Source organism: Columba livia, chromosome 11 (assembly GCF_036013475.1).
Source record: "Columba livia isolate bColLiv1 breed racing homer chromosome 11, bColLiv1.pat.W.v2, whole genome shotgun sequence".
In the NCBI taxonomy this organism is placed as follows: Eukaryota; Metazoa; Chordata; class Aves; order Columbiformes; family Columbidae; genus Columba; species Columba livia.
In genome coordinates, this window is record NC_088612.1 from 383387 (window position 1) to 406505 (window position 23119).

At 43.8% G+C, this 23119-nt stretch overlaps 1 protein-coding gene across 5 annotated transcripts in view; it reads right to left on the bottom strand.

The window, feature by feature from the left end:
* The window catches only part of UNC13C (unc-13 homolog C), a 90758-nt gene that overhangs the window by 37142 nt on the left and 30497 nt on the right, over positions 1-23119 (bottom strand). For all 5 annotated transcript variants that reach the window (XM_065076365.1, XM_065076367.1, XM_065076368.1 and 2 more), the window contains 8 exons: positions 20798-21017; positions 17494-17721; positions 14419-14560; positions 10166-10335; positions 8406-8521; positions 7574-7737; positions 1674-1824; positions 772-840 (listed from right to left, as the gene is read on the bottom strand). In XM_065076365.1, coding sequence (XP_064932437.1) covers positions 772-840; positions 1674-1824; positions 7574-7737; positions 8406-8521; positions 10166-10335; positions 14419-14560; positions 17494-17721; positions 20798-21017 — 1260 coding nt within the window. The remainder of the gene's footprint in view (positions 1-771; positions 841-1673; positions 1825-7573; positions 7738-8405; positions 8522-10165; positions 10336-14418; positions 14561-17493; positions 17722-20797; positions 21018-23119) is intronic.

Sequence of the window (23119 nt, forward strand, 5' to 3'; positions counted from 1 at the left end):
AAAACATTAATGGAGTAAAAAATACTACAAAAAAGACTTAAAAATGTTGCTAATGAAAATCATCGATGGCCATCCCTGGTACATAAATCACTTGTAGGCATAAATGCATTAACAAGCTTAACTGAAGAAATCGTGTATAAAAATTTGCTCTGATCTCTGGGTTAGCAGAAGAGCAACTGGAAGCACTGAACGGCTTCGTACTAAAGGAACATCAGCCAAAGACGCTGCTTTCCTGAAAGGCCGGCGCTGGATCAGAGCCCAGCCGAAAGGGCTTCCCGAGGCAGAGACGAAACCTGAATTCCTATTGCACGGAAGCATGTAGGAACACTCCCAGGATCTTGGTACGGAAGCTGTAGGAAAGTTGTCGGCCTCTCAGAATAAATACAGCAGTAACTGAAACTTGCACTACCTGAGTCAGTAAAGGTAATTCCCAGAGGAATTAACATAATGAAGTTAGGGATTAAATTAATCAGTTGTTGGATCCTACTCTCTCTTGAATGTCTGCTCATTCCTTGACCCATTCTTAGCTTTTGGACAGAAAATAATAACCTTTTTTTTTTTTCCCAAATTGGAAAAATATTGTTGCTAAACTGCTCAAAATCTGTAAGCTTTTGTTCCAAAGGATTTGGGGTGTCTTGTTGGCACCCTGTATTTTCAGCTTCTATGCCACGAGAGGGATTAGTCTCTCCAGCTTCCAGCAGATAGAGCCCCCGGGGATACTGACACAGAAACCCCCTGAGTTGTCCCCCAGGCAGAAGGCACTGCACATACCCTGTACTTGGACAAATCAATCCTCAGAGAATTGTGCAACTGATCCAGCAGTTTTATGAACTTTTCCCTCTGTAAAAAGAAAACAAGCACATGTTGCATTAGAATTTGCAGGTTCCTGTCACTGGTGGGGTTTCAGAAAGCTGCTCTGCATTCTTAATTTATTTGAAAAACTGATTGCTTTCCATTGCTTCACGTAAAAGCGCTGGTTTGAGCTATCTGTTTTTCAAGGCCAGGCAACGCATCTTTTATCACTTTGTTTTCTCTTGCTGTTCTGTATTGCGATTTACATGGTATGCACCAACACCGTGCAGCTGTTACCAGCGAGGTGACATGGGCTTTCCTGCACACTGTTTTCCTTTCTTAATGACTGACGCATTGTTAAATAGCACAATATCTAGAAAGTGGAAAACACTGCCTGCTGTCTCTGATCAAAAATGGACTAACAGCATCCATTCAGTATAAAGTCCAAAGTCTTCAGCTATGCTAGCAAGCTCTATTAGAACAGACAAGCTTGTTACATTTTTACCTTTGCCCTGTAATTGCTTCCACTCTTGGAGAAAGCACTTCCCCCTCCCTTTGATGTGTACAAAACGATGCTCATTTACAGCAGAATTTGGCGTAAAAGTGTGACTGAAAATTATCCTTTGAAACGGAGATTTTGTGAGAATAAGCTAAGTACTATTATGTAGTTATTGTTCTCCCTTCAACTGTGGAGATGAACTTGTTATCCTGATAGACAAAGCTGCAGTGAAAATATTTTGCTGTGCCATACCCAGCTGAGTTGTGCCATTCTCAAGTAATACTAATGAGAGATTCTAATTACCAGTCTTCATGTTAGAACATACTCCATAGCTCACTGGACAAAACCGTGCAGAATTCTATCAAAAAGAACGCCTACTCACCCCAAAGTTAGTGGCAGCAAATCGATCTGAGGCAGACACGTTAGTTGCTGCGGTAGTATGAGCATAGAAAGCATTTATATTGGCCAACAACGTACTCATAACTGCTGGAACGCCAGGGCACATGTATTTAGAAGACAGACAGGAGAAGTGCCTACAATCCAAACAGACCTTTATTAAAGATGGTGAGAATTCTGATCTTTTCTCACACAATTTCCTTCAGTTCCAATAATGTAACTTCCAAGCTACCTCGTGGACAATTGTGCAGATACAAAGGAGGAAAATCCAGACAACTGATATAATTGTTGCACACTGATATTTTCAAATTGAACACACCAGATTCACATTTGCTTCTTACTCTGTTAATCCTATATACCAAAACATTATTTAACTATTCTAATTGCTATTAAGCAAAACATTCATTATTAAGCACAAAGTTAAAATCAAAGACAAACTGATAATCATAAAAGGCCACAAAAGATCTATACTCCAGTGGAGGAGGATTTAATTGATGCCAACAAAAAGACTCAAACCAGAATTTTACTGTGGCATGTATTTTAGGCTGCGTAATTCATAACAGGTCAGGCATTGAGCAGCTTCTGAGTCACTTTGATTTGATTCAGGCCATAAGTGGAACTGTTCCCTTTGATTCGGGCAAGTGAAGTTTGCGCAGTCTGTTAAATCCGAACCAGCCAAACCCAGACTTGTAACGTAGCGGCACTGTTTACTTGTATAAAACAACGGGCGGTGTTTGCTTACAGCGCACAAAGAGCTTACAACATAAGAAAACAAGAGAGATACAAGAAGGATGATAGATCTAACATGGTGAATACACAACACCACTGCAAAACATAAAATCTGATTTTCAAGGTTTATAGTAATGTAGAAATGGAAGGAACATAAAGAAGTAAGGAGTAAATGCACAGAGATAGGAAAGAGATTGAACGGCATTAGGCAGAGAAGCTGGTGGTGCAATGAGCATGCGTCCAAAGAGAAGGGGGCTCTGGGGCTCTCCGTACGCCCGAGGGGCTCGGTTCGGCAGCACGCTCCTCTCGGCTGGAGTCCCCGGCTGCTCTGTGTCCTCGGGAGCACGAGGCAGAGCAGCGTGCTGCGCCCGGGCCGCCGGGGCCCCAGAGCCCACCCGAGAAAACTAACTGAACTCGGTCCTGCTGAGCCTAAGCCTAGCACTCGTAACTGCAGTCACTGCCCTAATATTCTTCCAACCACATCATTCAAGATTTCATCTTGCATTTGCATTCCTGCTCCTAAAGGTATAAAACATGAGCTCTTTACACATTCTTGCAGGCCTGCACACTAACTCACCTCACCTACATTATGGAGGACGTTGGTCTTTCCACCCAAGCAGCAGGTGACAGGACAAGAGGAAAAACGGCCTCGAGTTGCACCAGGGGAGGTTTAGATTGGATATTAGGAAAACTTCCTCAGGGGAAGGGTTGTCAGGCACTGGAACAGGCTGCCCAGGGCAGTGGTGGAGCCACCGTCCCTGGAGGAGTTTAAAAGGCGTATGGACAAAGTTCTTAAGGACATGTTTTAGTGCTACTTAGGCTATGGTTGGACTTGATGATCCTGAGGGTGTCTGCTGGCCGAAATGATTCTATGATTCTACGCTTTCTGATACCCTCTTGCTGTTTCTGGTCCTGTGAGGCCTGCCTCACGATCTTGTGACTGACCCTGCTCATCGCGCTCCTGTTTTCTGACGCTCCAAGGCTGCACAAACTTGCTTCTGCTGAAGAGACAACAGTATCTTTTCTGGGGTCTCTCACACCACTGACTCAGCATATTTGCAGATGCCTTTTTCATAACCCTCCAGGGCACTCTGCAATTTCATACCTGCCAAACAACTCTTCTTCTGTTAGCCTATGTATTTTAAAAGGGAAATCGGGGGAGTGGGATGAGTGGAGAAGGCAGCACATCAAGCCCGTCTCGCTCCCCTGCAGATGCAGAACGCGCCTTTACAAAGGGCCGGCGCTGCCAGGGCCCCACACGCAGCCAGCGAGCCTCCGCAACGCTCCCGCCGCCGCAGATGGGGCGTCTGACCTGCGCCGTGTGCCGCCCAGCGCTGCCGGCGCAACCCGGTTGAAGAAGGAAACTCCCAGACCGCCCACGTGTCCAGGCTCAGGGATCGGTCCTCACTAACACACCTGATCTCTGTTCAGCACCTCGATATCAGAAATGAGCACCACGAAATTACTGGCTCAACCGCGCCCCTTAGTCAGTGAGACCGGCTACAGAACGCAGTAAGAGATTGGAAAGAGAATCGGGTGCTTGCAGTAGGGCAAATGGGGTGCTACACACCTACTGCTGCAGTTACACGGTCACTCTGGTTAACACAGGACAAAGGTTTGGGATTCATACTAAACTGTTTCTTAATTTCCACTGAGTGCTCAAAACTCACTCAATGTGATCCATAAATTATTTTCCTATTTTTTTCCTAAAAAAAAATAAAGCACAAGAGATGTATACCAATTGACCCTGTAATTGAAAAGCAATTGGCTGGAAAACTTCTGAAATTGTAATTTTCTAGCTCTTTTACATCTCACTCAAGATAAATCCTCTTATAATTTAAGTCATAATTCCCAAGAAAAAAACCCAAGTCATTAGTTATGCATGTACAAGTACCTAGAGGAAATCCCAGCACATATTCATATTTTGCTACTTTAAAGTATCATCCAGAGTCTCCAAAGTGTTGAAGCCACAATATTTCAACAGGAGCGCATGCTGGGATGAATCAGGCCCTCAGTCCCGCTCCAGAGCTAGGCTGAGAGGCTGCACGACTGCCACATGCTCCGGTTTATGTGACTGGGCAAAGAGACCGCAAAGAGAAGGGATCCACCTGGGGCTGGGATGCAGGAGAGGCAGGCTCACGTTAGAGAGAGCCTAGGCCCGCGGCCTTTAGGGCTCACGTCAGAGAGAGCCTAGGCCCGCGGCCTTTAGGGCTCACGTTAGAGAGAGCCTAGGCCCACGGCCTTTAGGGCTCACGTTAGAGAGAGCCTAGGCCCGCGGCCTTTAGGGCTCACGTTAGAGAGAGCCTAGGCCCGCGGCCTTTAGGGCTCACGTTAGAGAGAGCCTAGGCCCGCGGCCTTTAGGGCTCACGTTAGAGAGAGCCTAGGCCCGCGGCCTTTAGGGCTCACGTTAGAGAGAGCCTAGGCCCGCGGCCTTTAGGGCTCACGTTAGAGAGAGCCTAGGCCCGCGGCCTTTAGGGCTCACGTCAGAGAGAGCCTAGGCCCGCGGCCTTTAGGGCTCACGTTAGAGAGAGCCTAGGCCCGCGGCCTTTAGGGCTCATGTTAGAGAGAGCCTAGGCCTGCTGGAATGAGAGCTCTGGTGCTGATTTGGAAGCATTAGCGTCTACCTGTGGTGCCAGTAAGAGGCAAAGATATTAACAGAGCTTTTATTGCACTTGACTTCGCTGCACAGTAAATTCAGGGTGCTGACATTACATGTAATGTCAGTGTCTAGTCAAACACTGTTTCACTACATGCTCCACCTTCTGCCTTCTAAAGAGAAATAAATTATGTTGAAAGATGAATGAGAGGAAGAAGATTATTGTTTGTTGGTGGTCTAGAGGTTGCTTAATATATATAGGTAAATAAGCTTCCTGTACAATTCTGTTCCTGAGACGCTGCTTCAGGATAACTAAGGTGAAGAAACTTACTTCCTTAACAGATTCCTCAAGATGCTGAATTTATAGCATAAATCACCGTCCATCACTGCAGTCATTAAAACAAAGGCCAACTGGATCACTGAGCTGTTGTTCTGCTTTTGCTAATCTGTTCTCTGTCACATCTATTTTCTTTCCTGTTCTCCCACAGATAAGCACTTTGGCTTCTGGAAGTACATGCACACCATTTGTGTAGCTAAGTATTTATTTGGCTGCTATCCTTCACAAAAATAAAGTCCTTCTGACCCATATAAGAAAGGCTGTAGTTGTCTTTCATTTCTTTTTCCAATGCAGACATTTTGTGGACAAATATAATAATTATAGGAAAGAAGAGTGGATTGTGGAATCTATACAGCTAAGACCTTTCAAAGAGCCGCAGTTACTGCACCACAAGCAGGCTTCTTGCACTTTGGTTTGGGGTCAACGGTTGAATTCCTATTCATGTGAATTCAACATCTGGCAACTTAAAAGCAGATTTCCTTGCGTAGGAACTGGGCAGTTGGAACTGACATCCTGAGAGCAGGAGCTCTAAGTGGGCATCCTTAGAGAAGAACTGACTTGGACTCCAACAGCAGATGCAATCACATTTGTTCTAAGTTTAATGGAAAAGGTCTCATTGGGGACAATTAAGGCAGGTAAATAACCACCTCTCTCACACCTTCCGGGCTGATATCCACATTCCAGTAAGGCTTTGGTGGTGCACAGGTAACCTCCTGCTGATCTAGAAACAAACACTGACGCATACGTGACAAGTTCTGAACAGCAGCAAATGCAGAATTTCTTTGCTGATGCTGATTGAGAGAGAAGAGCATGAACTTCATGTTTTAAGGACTTCAAGTTGGTCGCCTATTGGACTGATTTTCCATTAAGCAGTCAGGCACAGAAACAACACAATTATCTAAATTCTTGTTTATCTTTGCTGAGCTGCCACAATTGTGGTTGATGAGTAGACTCAGTGTATTTGGAAAATCAAGCCTATCCTTTTGAAATATTATTTCTGTGCTCTAAAGAAATAAATATAAATAGGTATTAATTTGAGAGCCAGAAACAAATTTCAGAGTTTACTGAGAGGATCATAGCTGACAGACCAACCAGCATGAACGTGCAATGATAGACAATGACGGTGTTCATTACCATAGCAGAACAGGATGCCAAATTGTTCTAGGAATTGGTACTTTAGGGAGGCTTAATTAGATTTATGTTGTGTTCAGAAATACAGAACAGCATATGTTCCTACACCAGCATATACTGTCTGTCCATACCTAAAGGTGTCAAGACTGCCTATCATTAAGTGACACTGAAACTTTCTATAATATGTAAGTCTAAAACTGCAAACAAATAAGAATTTAAAAAATTACATTCAGAAGAAAAGAGCGTCTCATTAGCAGCACCCTAAAACTCACTTGAGCCTGGTACGGGTGCATAAGAAGCATGGGGATGCTCTCTGGGGTCTGAACTGTGGGCTATTAAAGCACAGTCAGTTTCGCATTTACAAGTGCAAACATTTTAATTTACAATGTTATCGTGAGACATGCAATAGAAATATTCTGCAACCAGATTCTCGAGCACAAAATGCTTACACAATATTCCTTTGGGCCAAGTGATTACATTCAAATTCTCTCTCTGCTGTGTGGTAGAAAATTGCTTTTCTTTTAGTGGGAGCACATCATTACCAAACAGAATCTGATCATTCTATTTTCCAAACCAAGAAGCTGCACATCTTTTCCCAGCCATTAAAAGAGAAAAAGGTGATTTCAGAAACACGAATAAAAACAACAGATAACAGTCCTAAAGAAAACTTGCCATGACAGATCCAGTGTTTTCATTATTCTCCCCAAAGCCTGAGTGCTCTGAGACACAGGTCTGCAGGTGAAGCAGTGAAACAACGTATACAGATATGTATATATATTCTTGTGAAACCCTGTTCTATGATCCTAATCCCATCTGGAACAGCAGAAATCTTTCTGAACACTGTCACATATAGGTATCATAATGATTAAGAAATGCATTAGAGGTAGTATCAGGAACAGCTTATAAAATGCTTGTATCTTCATTCCACTGCACATAGAGGCACTTGAACCGGAATCAGATGGGCAAAAACAATAAGAATTTTAAACCAGGAACGGGAGTGAAATGGAGAATGAATGCACGAAGGCTTGGGACTCACTGCCTCCCTCAGACGTTACTGACAGTAGAGCAGGAAACCAGACACGAGACGACTTACGTCATAGCTTGATAGATATCTTCAATCCCATAGCGCATTGCAAATTCATCTACAATTTCTTGTGCGGCGTCATCAAAGTACACCTTCCAGGCCTCATCACCTCTCACTTCCGGGATCTTCACAATGCCGTTCGATTTAACTTCCGTCAAGTAATGGAATAGATTCTGAATGGAAGAAATGTTTCAAACAGGAATGTTCAGCTTTTTAAGTGGCATTCTGAAGGTATATACTATATAATAGTCATCAATATGTTCATCCCTAGTTGTTTCTTCAGGAGAAAAAGTTATGAAGACTGGCATTAACTAATCATCATTTGGGAAACACAAAGACATGGGTTTATCAGTGATTTTCCTTTTCAATGTTGACAAAATAAATTTAGAGGATAGGAGAACCAAATTTTATACTGTCTGTGTCTTTCCTGCTTTTTCTTGCTCTCTCCAAAATACGAATTAATGTAGCAGGAAATAAGCCCTTTACAATTATTAGCTATATTTCTGTAATATACAGAAATGATTGTATTTTTTTGATGCTAGCAAGCATGTACAGAGCATCAAAAAGCTAATATAAAGTATGGTACAGGGAGAACTCAGCTGACTCCATCTCTCCTCTCTTCTCACCCCACTGGTGGGATGACCTGTTGGTGTCACAGCTCTGCCTTTGACTCTGAGCCTGACACGCCATCAGCAACACGCGGTGGGATGTCTGACACAAACTTGTCCTGAGGTGCAGCAGCAGTTAGTTGTTTAACACTTCTAACGTTTTGTAGCTGTTTTTCCTTGTCAGTGCAACAACTGAGTAGTAACTTCTGTACAGTGTGCTTTCTTCAACGTACCTCGTGTAGACAGGTGTACTGCACATGGTAGGAAGCAACTTTCTCCTCTCCTTCTATTTCAACATTGATTTTCAATCTAATGGCACCAGAGACAGCTGATTTATCTGTCCGCTTTTCTGAAGAGCAGAAAAATAATGTATTGGTAACTACCACGAACATCTATATGTCACGTGAAAAGTTTTCATGAATCATTCTACCTTCAGAAGAATGTTTTTTAAAGCCAGAAGGTCCTGCTGTCAAGAACAAGGTCTTTATTTTTAAGTACCTCACATACGGCTCAGGCCATGAAGCAGAATATCGAACTATGAAGTAAATAATCTGTCTTATTTTATCTGCCAAATCCAAACCAGTGCTTTATTTAACGTTTTTCCCTTTTCAACAGAAATCACTTCAATCTTCTACCTGATATCTGTACTAATTTTCATTATTGATACTTTCCTTTAGTTATGAAGACTTTACCAACTACTATTGCAATTACAGAGCTAAGCTGAATCTTACTCAACACATTGCGGTTGCTCTCTCACGTGAAGAGCAGCTCCACCAGCTCGCCTGGCTGGCCTGTCTCTCCTGACAAGGCCACAGCCACCCACGGCCACATTCCAGTCACGGGTGCTGTCCCACCGTGTCTCCGGAATTGCCACCAGGTCACGATCTCCTGCCCTAACACAGGTTTCTACTCCTCCTGCTTGTTCCCCGTGCTGCGCGCATTGGTGTGCAGGCATTCCAGAGAGCGAGCGAGCACACCCATTTCACCCGGGGGTGTGGGAGGCCTCCCGGCCTTCATCAGCTCTGGAGTGATGCCCCACTGATGCAAGCCCAGCTTTAGATCCGTTTAAGTCACTAAAGGTTTGAAGGAATAAAATTCAGAATTCGTAATGACCCACTTGTCTTACCTTGAAGAAAATCTCACTATGAGCAGGCCATAAAGCAAGGCTCTCTTTTCATTGCCAATAAGAATCAAATAGTTCCCTGACACACCTGTACACGTCACTGGGAAATGAAACACCAGGCAGGGAAACAAGGACTGCTGATTAGGAAACAAATGACCTGCAGTTTCACAGAACTATGTCTCATAATTCACCCAAAGTTTTCACAGAGCAGGCAACCTAGACAGAAATGTTACTATTACATTTTTATTATCAAATCTAGGAGATTAACTTTTAAAGGGCCAGTCCAGAGCACGTGGTTCACCAGGGCAAGTCTTGGAAGGCCTGTTCAGGCAGCAGGACCACGGGGCACCTGGAGCTGCCGGGGGCTGGTTTCAGCGGGTGACGCCGCAGGGCAGCACACGCAACAGGCACGGAACCAACACCCACGCAGCAAGGCTCGTAGGAACCACAGCGCAAGCAGTGAAAAACAAAGAGGGCTGGGCCCAGAATGTGCCGTAACAATTTTACAAATACGTGACAAAATCAATGTGGACAACCAGCAACATATTTGCTAGATTTTTCTAGAGATGTATTTCCCACAGATTGATACTGTGAATGGACTGACCTGAAACGTTTTGTTTGCTTACACAGTTTAATTTTAGCATTAATATTAAATATTTTCTTTTCATATTGCTCTCTTCAGTCTGCTCTCTGTAATTACATAACTCCGGATCGAAACCGAGAAAGTATCTTTCATCTTGAAATCACCCTCTAACATCCAAGATTTTAAAAGCTGTATATTGGTACCAAAGCTATATATTTTGAAGCCCCAAATCTACAGATGCTGAGTTTCTACCTAAATACGTTTGAAAAACACAGTAAGTATCATACCTAAATTATACCAGACATCCATTTCTCCACTCAGTGTTCTTACTTCGATGATTGTTTGCCCAAGGAAATCGTCTGATTCCTTTTTAAAATGTTGTTTTACTCTAGATTTGATGTCATCATCTTCATCCCATACTCTTACTTTTATTCTGTCTGTGGAGTTATGGCATTCACTGTAAAACAATAATAAAACACAGCAGGTGAGTGGTACCTAAGCCACGCGCACTCGTACTGCTGTCTAATCCATCGTCCTTGGCCCCCAGGGACAAAACGACAATTACCATCTATAAGAGAAAGTAAAGATATTCACTTGACTGTGCTACATATACACATGGATTGTGTTCAGGAATGTCACAAACTCCTCATTAAGATTATTAATTAATTTACAATGTGTACTTCTTGATGCCATTACTTAGCAAATATCTTAGGTAAGATACAGTTAGATCAGGTTTATTCATTTAGGAATGCTATGTAGTACATACAGTAGACCACAAAATAGTAGCTTAGAATGTTATAATGCAAAAAGTGACAAAATCTTCAAGAATATTTCTAGTTCGTGGCTGGAAGTTTTGAAACAAACCCCAGCAAGTATGCACAACCACCACACCAGGACAACGTGGCAAGCAGAAAAACCCGGGGAAACAAGTAGCTGCTTCCCTTAGAAGCTATATTACTTTTCTCCAAGACATGCATTCCCTGGTGAGGAGGAGTAGGGACAGGCTGCTGTATCCTAACAGATTCCTTGCAAATTCCAGTGGCTTATGAACTTCCCATGAGTTGAGTGGATTTCAGACACTACTGGACGTACCAGAGAGTGAGGCGGGTTCACCTGAAATCTTCAGCGCCCTGTGGATCCAAGTTCTTACTCCCAGCACCATCCTGCACGTATTTGCACGGCAATGGAAAGCCCCTCTCCCGCTGTTTGTCCTCGGAAGCCACAGCGAGGACCGTTCACTGCCGCTCAGTATTCTGCCGACCCCGGCGGCCCGTCGCGGCGCCGGCCGCAGAACCCGGCGGTGAAGAACCGCTGACGCCTGCCGGCTGGTGCAGCCCTGCCAGCGGCCACCGGCGCACCTGCACTGACCGGGCGCTTTTCATACCCATTCAGGAATGCTGCAAAAATATTTTAAATATTACGGGTCCTTGATTATCTTTAAATAAATATAGCTTTAAAGGGCAGCAGCAAATTTTCGTCTTCAGTAAGGTCTTAGTTTGACACTAGATTAAGAGATCCTATTTGAATTCTATTCCAAGCACTATCGCTGTTCAGTGATCTGTCTCAGTGTTCCCAGCATTAAAACAGTAATACTATAACTTATCTCCCAACTGGCACCCTCAGGGGGGTTCTAAGAATTAATTAGTGGTGGTAATGGGCTTTGGAAGTATAAAGTGCTTTAAATGGCATTATTACTGTCAAGGCCAATCAGTCACCACAAACAGCATGCACGGCTTTCACTCCGCCTCACCGTGACATCACTCGGCATCACACACACACACACACACACGCACACACGCCTCCGTCTGCCTGTGTTCCAGAACTTTATCACTGCAGATAGCTCTAGTAGTTAAAACTCACATTGTTCTGTGATCAGCAAAATTAATCCAGCACAGTTTCCTTTTGTCTTCTGAATGGCTTCCCTGCAATCACCTATCGAACCTTCTCCCATAATTGGGATTTTCATAGATTACCCCATTACTCAAATGGACTCCCTGATGTTATTGTGGGGTGAGCTGAGGTGGCATGACAGGTGTTGCCCCTCCTCAGCTAAAAAGGGGAGAGAAAAAATATAACAAGAGGCTTCTGGGTTGAGATACATAAAATATTGGAAGACAAATGGAGAAATAGGGCTAAACCCAGAAACTGTTTAATTTTCCTAAAATGTAGCCCTAACAGCATTGCCGGAGTCCGGAATTGCTCTGACTATCGCCCAGGGGATTTCTGCAGTGGCGGGGAAGATCCATCACCCACCACATCTGTGCTGTTCGTACACACCTTGTTCCTGCTTTGCTTCCCAGGGAGATGCTGCATATAGAAGGTCATTAAATGGTACTTAAGTACCAATACCATGTTTTTATTCTCCTGAGACAACATCGATTTCCCTCTGATGTACACTTAGCTGATTAAGGAACATTTATTCAGCTCATTGGGACGGCTGCACTTTTCCATGATATCCTCATTTGTCTCTCCCGCATCTTTTTCTCCTTTAACCTTAGATGAGTGAAACATGGTGAGACCTGTTACAACCAGCGGCTTTACTCTCATGTTCATCTCTGTGTGCAGATCTTCAGCACTGAGTCAGCTCTGCTATATGTTCATAATGTTCCTATGCATGATATACATAGATTTGTGATGTGTATCGATTTGTGATGCAAGAACGGAAGGGTGGATGAACACGTACAGGCCTGCCCTGTAGCAGTGACGCTGCAGGGAGATCGACTAACGCATGTACAGAGCCGGCTCTGCACGATGCTCCTTGCTCGTCCAGACTCCCAGGAGCAGCTCTATAAAGTGAGACACACGTTTTGCTCTGGTCACTGGGGAAGTCTGTGCAGAAGCTCTGTGGCTTTGCAGGAAGTTCTGGCTGGGATCAGGACAATCAGCCCAGGGAACTCAAGGCAAAGACAACACACGCTGCTTTCTGTGTTCCTCGTCTAGCCAGCCAGCTTTATACGCTTAGTTACATTGTCCACTAAGGTGTGACGCTGGAAGGTGAGACGTGAGCGCTTTAGCACACAGAGAACGAAGGCACCAGTGCTTCTGAAAGCTGGAAATGCTGCAGTAAATCCAGAGGTGCTGGATGGAAGAGACAGTTTTAATAATTTATCAACAATCTGGTGACACTACATTACTTCTGCATTTACAGAATGCCGCAGAGACGTGGAATAAACCCCACGGCATTCCCGCTTATTCTAATGGCTGGAGTAATAAAAAAATGTAATAATAAACTTAATTATTGTAGTCACATTAAAAATTAATAGTGGGTGCACTGGAATGCCCTGAGAACCTCATCTGAGAGATCTGCACCCAGTGTTCAAGTAATAACCAACTGATACTGTGCGACTTCCAGTAAAGAAATAAACGCAAATGAACGAAGAAGCTGGTAAAGAATCTATGGAGACTGACTTCCCAGTCTGTCAAAATGAAACACACTCATCATAGCAGCATTCTTTCCTTGCAGTCTTCAGTACAGACGCTCACGCCAACCCCAACTTGCGTACTCTCAGCAGTCAGTCCAGGTGGAGAGATTCCCCCAGCGCACTACTCTAAAGAAATATTATTTCTATAGCTTAAAGAACATCATTTTTCCAATGAAATAGACTATATTGGTGAAATTCTGTAAGCAATCAGCGAGGTTAGGCTATATCTAAGATGTAGAAAACAAACTTTACTGACAGGCCTGTGCGAGACCTTTGCCAGCTCACTTCCGGTCTGGCACATTCTGTAGCTTCTAACGTTACTGTGCCCCATCTGTTATCAGATGTTACCAGATGGGTCACGCTCTCAGTCAGGAATGCGCTGTGTCCTAAGGCGGTATTTCCAGGAAAGGAACAGTACCTGCGAGTCGGAATTTCTGCACTGTAATATGTCTTTCTGAAAGTAGCTCTAGGAACGTTGCCAGAACCAAACTGGCATGAAATACATTGAAAGCTTAGTCAACAAATTACAGACTGAACCATCTACTTTGCAGGCGGGGTAAACCGTGGTGCAACGGCAACAGGCTGTGCCATGTCCTGTTCAGAGGCCGTGGCCACCCCAAGGGGACAGGACATCAGCCTTCTGGACAACAGCCGGGCTCGGGACGGACGGGCTGCGAACAGCCCAGCCCAGAGCCCTAGGCACACCAGCTCCTATCGAGTTCCCCTTTGCACCCAGGAGAACTGTAATGTTGGATAAAACCACGTTTAACTTGCATGGGCAGCATCTGAGGTCAGACGGCATCTATAAGTCAAACATTTGGTATTTCATGTCCCAGTCTGGAAACTGTTACTGAAGTTCCCCCCAAAATTGCAATAAATAGATATCACCAATAGATCTCCCAAAATGCATAATTATGAGCTGTATGACTACCATATGATGAAGTCACAATAAACTTCTATGCTCTCTCCGTTCAGAGCTTGCTTATTTATTAATGCTATTAATATGCATGGTATAGACAACAAATATTTTCAAATTAAGTAATTATCTCACTTGGTAGCGTTATATTACTTAAATGTAAATTTAAAAAGCAAGAAACAACAGTATCTTCCATACTTACAAATAGAATTTTTCATCCCACACTGGATTCAAGTTTCCAAAAATAGTCTTTGTTCTCCGCTTTGTTTTGCCAACTTGCACAGTGACGTAGGGGTCGCTGGAGCCGGTTTTGTCCTTGGCCTGTAGTCCCTGAGCACAGAGCACTGCAACGGAAGGAGAGGACCGCGCCTGAGCCCTCACAGCCCGCGGCGGCAGCGAGCAAGGGACACAGCGACGCGAGCGGCAGGAAGAAAGCCCCGCCAGCGTTCCCGAGACAAAGCTCTCTGCAGAACTCCCCGGGCCTGCTGCTCTGGAGCCAGGCGAGGCGTGTCCCGCTGCCTCCTGGACTGCAACACTGCACTGCAATACATTACACATCCACCACTGAGTACAAAGCAAAGACTTTTCTTGCCATGCATAATTCAGACACTTTTCTCAAACTTTGGTTTAATCTGCGTGGCAAGTAATAAGGCTGTTCTATAACCTGGCTTGAGACTAAGAATTCCCTAAAATTTCCCTATTTCCAATTAGATAAATAAATAATGATTCCCAGAATTTCTCCAAAAATCGAAATGACATTCTGAAGTAAAACATCATCACATTTTAAAAGTCTGCGCGGTGAGCTATGAAACTAAACATGAAGGGCATGGCTAGGACTTTGGCATTTGTTCTTCTCGTGTGAGTGATGAACCACGAGAATTTTCAGAATACTTTCTATTGTGTCACAGACAGGATGACAGTTCAGATCAACTATCATTAACGGCTTACGTGTTTGTGAGCCTTGCTGACAGTTACTGTGGGTGTATAGTAAATGTTTTGCATTTTATGGCAAATATAAATGCACATGATTTTATTTTCCATCATAATTCATAAAACTGGAAATCTCAGGAGGAAGCAAAACTGTCAAACAGCAGCCTAGCAAACCCGGAGAGCTGCATCCGAAACACTTGCTGTGCCTCCCAGCTTTAGTATTTTGCACACATTATTTAAACCAACACTCAGTGAACGTTCTCTAACGTCAGTCATTGTGGATAATGGAGCTCCCTCGGTGCGCTCAGGAAATGATCACACGAGAACGGCACCTCTCACTCCGCAGACCAGCTCCGGCCGTGGGCTCAGTAATACCTGCCGACTTTGGTTTTACACATCTCATTCCCGAACAGACCAGCTCTAGGAACCAACTAGAACATGTTTTGTCTTCCCTATTCACTGAAATCCAAAGGGAAATGTTTGGAAGGCAAGGAAGTGTCCCTCTCCTACTTCTGCAGGAGAATTAAGTGGCATCTTAGAAAATGTCTTCCAGATCTCTTAATTATTCCACTGGCCTGAATACGAGGCAGCGCAGAGCATCCTTCCGAGGCGGAACGGCCAGCACACGAATGCAGTGTTTTCCCTGACGTGCCTGTGTTCCCAGTGCCCAGTGACAGTCCCAGGTCCAACAACTGCTCTGTGGCGCTGGCTCACGGCCCGCAGGACGGCCGCTCTTTTCCTAGGATCCTGAGAAGCCAGGCCCTTCCCGAAGGCACACAGGGGAATAACAACCCGCAGCAGGAGGATCCCAGCCGGACGCGTGGGAAACAGCTTTACAGCGTGAGTGGCTGACATCCGCCACCGCTTGTCCAGGAGGCAGGACACGTTTCCCAGGGAGAACCGGGAGAGTTTCAGCGCCAGTCTGGACAAAGCCCCGGGAAAGCTAATCTAACTTGGAAATTAGCCCTGCCTTTAGCAGAAAACTTGAATATACTGCAGAAACCCCTTCCAGTATCACTTTCTAAATTATTCTATGATTTATTTATTAGGACACGATTCTGCAGAAACTGAGTCAGTACGAGTTTTACTTCTGAAGGAGAAGAACCAAGCCATCCAGCAATATAACTGAGTTTTGTACCAACGCTAGTAAAGTGATGTCTACCCAGATAGAGCGTGAAAACATGTGCAGGTTTACTGCACAACTTGCTGAAATAGCACCATCCATCTGCTCAGGGTACCCTCCTCACACGTTTCATAATGAAAAGGTAGTAAAGGACACTCCTGTGTCTCTTAACAGCGTGTGTTTGATCTTGCAGAAAAATCACCGTACGTAGAGGCGTGAACCACCAGGAGCTGTTTTAAACATACCTTTTAGGCAAGTTGCCGTTAAATAGTGAGAAAAATACGTTACTTGAGTATACACTATTGTTAATTTTTAAAATATAGCTTTTCTTTCACTTATTTTTAGGAAAACTGCCTATTAAAAGCCAAAAATAACTTCCTAAAGTTTATCTCCTTATCCCCCATAACAGGAATAATGCAGATGCTAGAGAAAGAGAGAATATTTAATATACTTCTAATATCAGAAGTGGGCTTATTATTTTTCATAACATTAAAATGAAATTGAGGTTAATTTTTATGTGAGATCTAAAGGACCAGAGTCCTTTAATGCTTCACATTACTGCCTTTCAATTCATTGGTTATTCGGTTTGACATCTACTTGTCTCTATTCCGATGCCACACAAAGTCAGGTTGACCTGTGTAGTCAGCTGAGCTTTATTTAGCCGTTTTGTGCTGAGGCTTTAATTCAAAAGCTGAAGGACCTGGAAATCTTTTGGAGAAGCCCGGCTAACGCAGCTGGAAGCAATCCTGAGCAGGCCCTGGGTGCACAGCTTTGTCCGGCTCAGCATCACTAAACCAGAGCACACCCTCAGTCAAGCAACAAGAAGGGATAATGAGTTCCAACCCAACGGGGCCTGAATTGCAAGCTGCGGCGTTCTTAGCGTCACAGTAATTAAAAACCCGTAAACGCTTCTGCGAACTTTAGCTCTTGCAATTGGTGGCGAAAAGTTCAGCGCCAGCACAGCAGATATTGGCAGGAGCGGAGGAGGCACCACACACCATTTACTTGTCTTTGTTCCTGGAGCAGCGCGATGTAAAGCAGTTTTGCCAACAGCAGTAACTTAAAACTCTTCCAGTTAGCACGCTATAAATTCAGCCCTTATAAACACACCAAGTACGCAACTGAACACACCATTCAAGCTCTCATCATAATAGATCATATTCCTGAACCAGGGGACAGGAAAGAAAGAGCTCTCAAAGCAAACATTTTCAGAAGAAAACGTACCTGTGATGGTAATTTTTGCTGACCATTTGGACGTTCCATCCAGAACACTTTGTTTTGCTGCTTTTGTATATTGTAAAAAGTCTTCTTTGGAAATATTAAACATTTCCCGGATCACTTCAAACACTTCAGGTCTATTTTTCTCTCTAATTTTCATTCTTTCCTTCATAGCACTAATAATATTCTGTGTTTTGTCTTCTGCACCATGTTTGGAACTTTTCTCAGCAGCTCCTGAAACAAAGGAAAAGATCAATACTTTGATTAAAAAGTTGCTATCGTAGTTCTTTTTCTCCTCCGAAGTCTCCGGCCAGCGCTCGGCACTGCAGCACTCAAGGGAGAGCTGAGTTTCGTCTGGGTAATATCAAGCCTCTTATTTTTGTGATACCTAAAATCATCAATTGATTTAGTTTCACATTAAAATTCGACTTCAGTCACGTATTTGTTACACTAGAAATATGTGTTGAGTCCGTGCTGTTCAGTACTGGTCAGTACAGTGAACAGCCCTGAACAAGTAAGGAGCTTCTCTGACACAGGCAGGCATGCTGGTTTGTGCAGAAGGTGCGCAGAACCTGCAGGACGTGCGTCCGCCTGCTCCGCTCTTTTCTCTGACACTAGCTAAACTTCAACAGTGCATTTATGAATAGCTCTTCAAGTAAAAACCACCCCATACTAGTAGAAACAGTATTTAAAGCAGATAATGTTTCCACCTCATTTTTCAGAGACTCCTGCTATGCTCTTTCACAGTGGAAACCTAGCGAATAGTAGAAAGAAACACGAATAGCAGCTTTGGATGCTTTCTTGACGGCCTCGAGATACACCTCAATATTTGCCAGCGCTGCCTGCACTCACGGAAAGCTTTTCATTCCTTCCTGGAACAGTGCTCATTAAATAAACATAATTACCACAAAAATCCATTTAAAGCAGCATTCACAATCTACTGGATGTAATAATTCTCTGGATTTCAGCATTTAGATTAGTCTGGGATTACCCTAACTGTCAAACAGCTCTGTGACGCCGACTTGCCGCCCCCACTCCGGACCAGCAGCGCACTCTCTCCACACCACGCACGAGCAAGAGTGCTGCACGGAGCGCGATGGCAACAGCGGGTCGTCTGATGGCTGTTGAAGCCACTCCTCCACGCCCTGTCTCTGTCTCATAGACAGAACACTATGCTCAGGTTGCAGCTGAAGAGAGTAAAGGGAATGCTTTTCCAAGTATTCTAACACTGGAAGCACCTAGGGAATTTCTCCAAAGAATACTGTGTCTAGTAGACACAAAGAATGTTCTGGAAAGAGTGAGATGGGGATATGGAATCTTATGAAATCTGATTTTGCAAATTCATTGTAGGAAGAGTGACGTGAACCTGCATTATCCTGCTCTTAGGAGCCGCAGGCCAGGGACAGGATTCACGGGAGAGAACTGCAGCCTCCTTCCTCTTTTGAGACAGGAAGATGCAGATGCATTAACAGCTGTAAGCGTCACGGCAGCAGAGAGCAGAGAACCTTCTAACTAAACCAATCTATTTTCAAGTAAGAAATGTATGGCTTTGCTCCAAAGGCTTGTGTCGTGCAGAGAAACCTTACGGCAGAACACAGCGACTGCGGGGCGGTTCCGAGATGCAGCAACACTTGCTCTCTCTTGCTGACACGCTGGCAGTGATCCCTAACTCACCCAGAGTGTAACGTGACAGCATGTACTACCAAATGCCAGCCTTAAAGAAACAAATACAGTACTATTATTCCCTTTCAATGGATAGTAAAATTAAGATAAAATTATGTTGAATAACTTACTATGCAATCAGAATTCAGATATTTCTACAATACCACCAAACACCATGATGTTCTTTTGATGGCGTTTGTTGCTGAGGCACTTCAGCTTGAAACGGCCAAAGAAAAAACGAGCAGCACATCTATGGAGCTGCAAAGGGTCATCTCATGCTGGAGTCTCACAGAAATATATTCTATACTTTGTCTTCTTTACTGTTTTGTGTCTGAAGGTTTCCTAGGGCACTGGAGGATCACAAAGACAGACAGATGTAAACAGTAAAGTAGGAAGGCATAATGTGCATATTCCAGTTGAAAATCTTGCTTATTTTTGAGACATTACTGATAAAGTTGGAATATGTGTTAAAATGCAACTTTCTTTAAGTTTTACTGAAAAATCAGCATAGCCTTCTATTTCTACTAAATCATTTATCGCAGCTACTTCTACATCCTCTATTGCTGACAGTCTATCAACAGCTCTTTTCACACAGTATTGATCAGACTAATTAAGACAATATTGTAGCTGATATTGCACAGGAAGTTAACAAGCCCGTTCTACCCCAGGGACTGCTACAAACTCAACATGATCAAAATCAATCCTGATTTAATATCGCACCTACTGCTACAAAGGGATGTTTTGTTGAAGATGAGAGGCCTAATGAAAGTACTACTGATTTTTTTAAAACCTAATTTAGAACAAGCTCAGATATTGACCTTAAAGACCTCGAGATGTTAATTCATTTCTACAGCCTATATTAGCAATCACTGCATATCAAAAAACACAAACAACAAACCACAGAAGCTTGGAGGCCAAAATTTCCAGCTGGTCGTGAGATGGCCAAAAGGACGACTGTGATAAAACCACATTCACTTCACTTTACGGCACTGTTAGCATCAGCTTTCTTAGAAATACAGATTTAACTAACTGCACTGGTCAATTCATTTTTTTAATGGAACAATAAGTATTTTTAATATAAATGAAGTAAATTGCATGAACCTCATTTTTCAAGTACTACAATATTCAACTCAATGAACGATTAATCTGTTGCAAAAAATATGACAGGATGTTCAAAACAATTTGCACACTAATGGCAAGATCGGGACCTCTTAGGCGTGTTCAATGGGTTTTCCTATCTGCAGTCTGCCCTCTCAAGTTTACTCTTTCCAGGCTCAGTTCTCGGTGTTTCCCAACCCTTCACACCACAGACGGTGCAGCCTTCTTCACTTCTGCCGGCTCTCTCTACCTTGTCACGTGCGTAGCTGCAAAACCTCTCCAAAAACGACATGGTACTCCGAACCACTCGTTATGGTTTTCCGGGGCTGGTGATACGGGCCAGGGAACCTCTGGGCTGAGTTTTGCTTCAGGTAGGTGAAAACAAAGATAAAGAGGATACTTCAATTCTGCATGTCTTTTGCAGCTTTTCAGCAATACATGGATGGATACACCTCCCATCTGGCCCCTCATTTCAGGAAACATCCGGGTGTACACACAAAATCAAAAGGTGTGAAGTATTGCAAAGCTTTAGCTGCTAGGAAATACTCACTCTGCAAACAGTCAGCATTCAGGAGGTCCTGGCACTTCTCATGGCATTTGACACCACACTCGGTGCATCTCATGCCTTGCCTGGCTATGCCCCAAAGCAGACCTTCACATTCGTAGCAGTACGTGGGAGTTGTAGCTGTCCAGACTTCGAAGTTGTGAGGCGTAGTTGATGATATTGGGTAGATCAAAGCCTGCAAGGTCTTCTTGAAGACATGTATTTTCTGTTGGATAAGAAACATAACGTAAACAAGACTTTGGTTGAAGTGCTGTTTAATACAAGTGAACTGGAGCTAAAGTGTACGTTATTACACTTCAAAGGTTACAAAGTATCAGAATATACATAGAAGTACGAACTGATTTGCGAAATACCGATTTACTCATTTTGCATTGCACTTTGAAGACAAAAGAAGCCTGGATGACCGTCTTGACCGTGGAAACAGAAGAGTTCCCATGGAATTTAGATATTTGATGGATGTTTGATCCTATCCCCTCTGAGAGCACTGTGGAAGCGAACGAAGGAGCTGATATCGCAGGAAGGACTGAAACAAACATCGAATTGCTCTCCGGGTGTTTTTCTAGCGTATCCTAGACCATTAACCATCCAGTGACGCTCCTGGAGAGGAGCGCAGGCCTGCGGTGGCCTGAGGCGGCGGACCACGAGAGGGACCGGGCCCGCACGGCCGCTCCAGCTGGCAGGCTGACCTCCGGGGGCTTCTCTGCCCCTGCCTCCCGCGTTGCGACTGCCGGCTGCAGAGAGCACGACAGCTTCAACAACGGCCTGAAGTGAATCTGTGCAGCTTGTTGTGGAGTCGTATTCCTCAGAAACCTTTGCAGATTCACCCTCGCCCACCTTGTGGTATCACTACAAATCCCACCCTTCCACCCCGTTCAGCTTCGCTGTTACTTCACATTACAAATCATTCCAGAATTCTGCCATTAGCCCCCCTCTCTTTCTGAAACGGCAGTAACTAATGAAATGGTGCGGCTCCACAGGCCTTGAAATCAACATCTGAGGGTAAATGAAGGTTTCAGTTGAAAAACACCATTTATAGATCGGTTTTACTGCTGAACACGATCCTTCCCCTGTTATTAATAAAGCAAACCACAATTGTGAAGCAGAATTTATTTCTTACTGTCTAGAGGCTAATGCTCCTCTCTGTTTAAATGTATCTGTTATATGCACTCACTGAGTTCTGGGAATGGCAACATTTAGAACTGCTGATATATAGCAGGATTATTTAGTTATCTGTTTATCCTCTGAAATGAAGTTTATTTCTGCCATATACTGCTTGAGACACTTTTTCAATGTCATCTGCATATTATTGTCACAAACTTGCATCTCTGTGTCTGTTCAGCAAGGCAATAAACGAATGCCCAGCTCAAAGTGTGTGTTTAAACACCACCAAAATTAATACTTTGACGCTGCTTAAAGTGTGTTTGCATCAGTGCCTGAGAACACACAAGCCCGCTGTGTCACGAGCGTGTCGCACCCAAACGGCAGCAGCGCCGTGCGGCCAGGCTCAAAGCATTCACCCTCAGGTTTGCAATTTTGGAGTAAATGGCATTTCATTTTTAATAGGAGTCCTTAGTTCAAACAATTTCCATACTGAATCTCATCAGCCAAATGACCTGCTTCCATCAGAGCCGACCAGATTCCCTCCAGAAAGGCTGAGGGAGAGCAGAATCCAGAAAAGTCTTCATCATAGGAATAACTTGCCCTAAGGGGATTTTCTTCCCTAACTGTCATCAGCGACTGCACTTCATCTATTCTGTGGAGAGTATCTCTAGAGTTCTTTGTGCCTGAAAATGTCTGTTCTTTTTATTTCCCAACCTCGCTCTACTCAGCTGTGATGATCCCCCAGGGCATTAAGTTCCACTGGCTACTGAGAGACCAGGCGGGAAAGCATCACCTTTCACTTCTTCCCAATATCTTGCAAGTGGTTTTACTGGCTGTACCACCACGTTTACTCTTCAAGCAATACCCACTTCCCTCTAGTGTGTTTAATGAGGACGTAAGACAGGTTTCTTATTCACCTCTTCTGAGATCAACTTTTTACATTCTTTCTCCTCTGAACAGCACCACTTCAGTCAAAATCTGTACGTGGAGGTCAAATTGTTCTTTCTTGTCCTGCATTTGTAATTAGTATTATCTCTCAAACTTGCACCTTTAGCTCTCCAAAGTCACAGCCTGGTAGATTTTGCATAAAGGGCAGCATGGAAATGAATAGTTGAACCTTCATTGATTGTCACAAAAGGTAGTAATACCTATAAACGGTTTTATTCATTTGTTTAGTAGAAATCTTTGAGTAAAGCATGTGGAGTA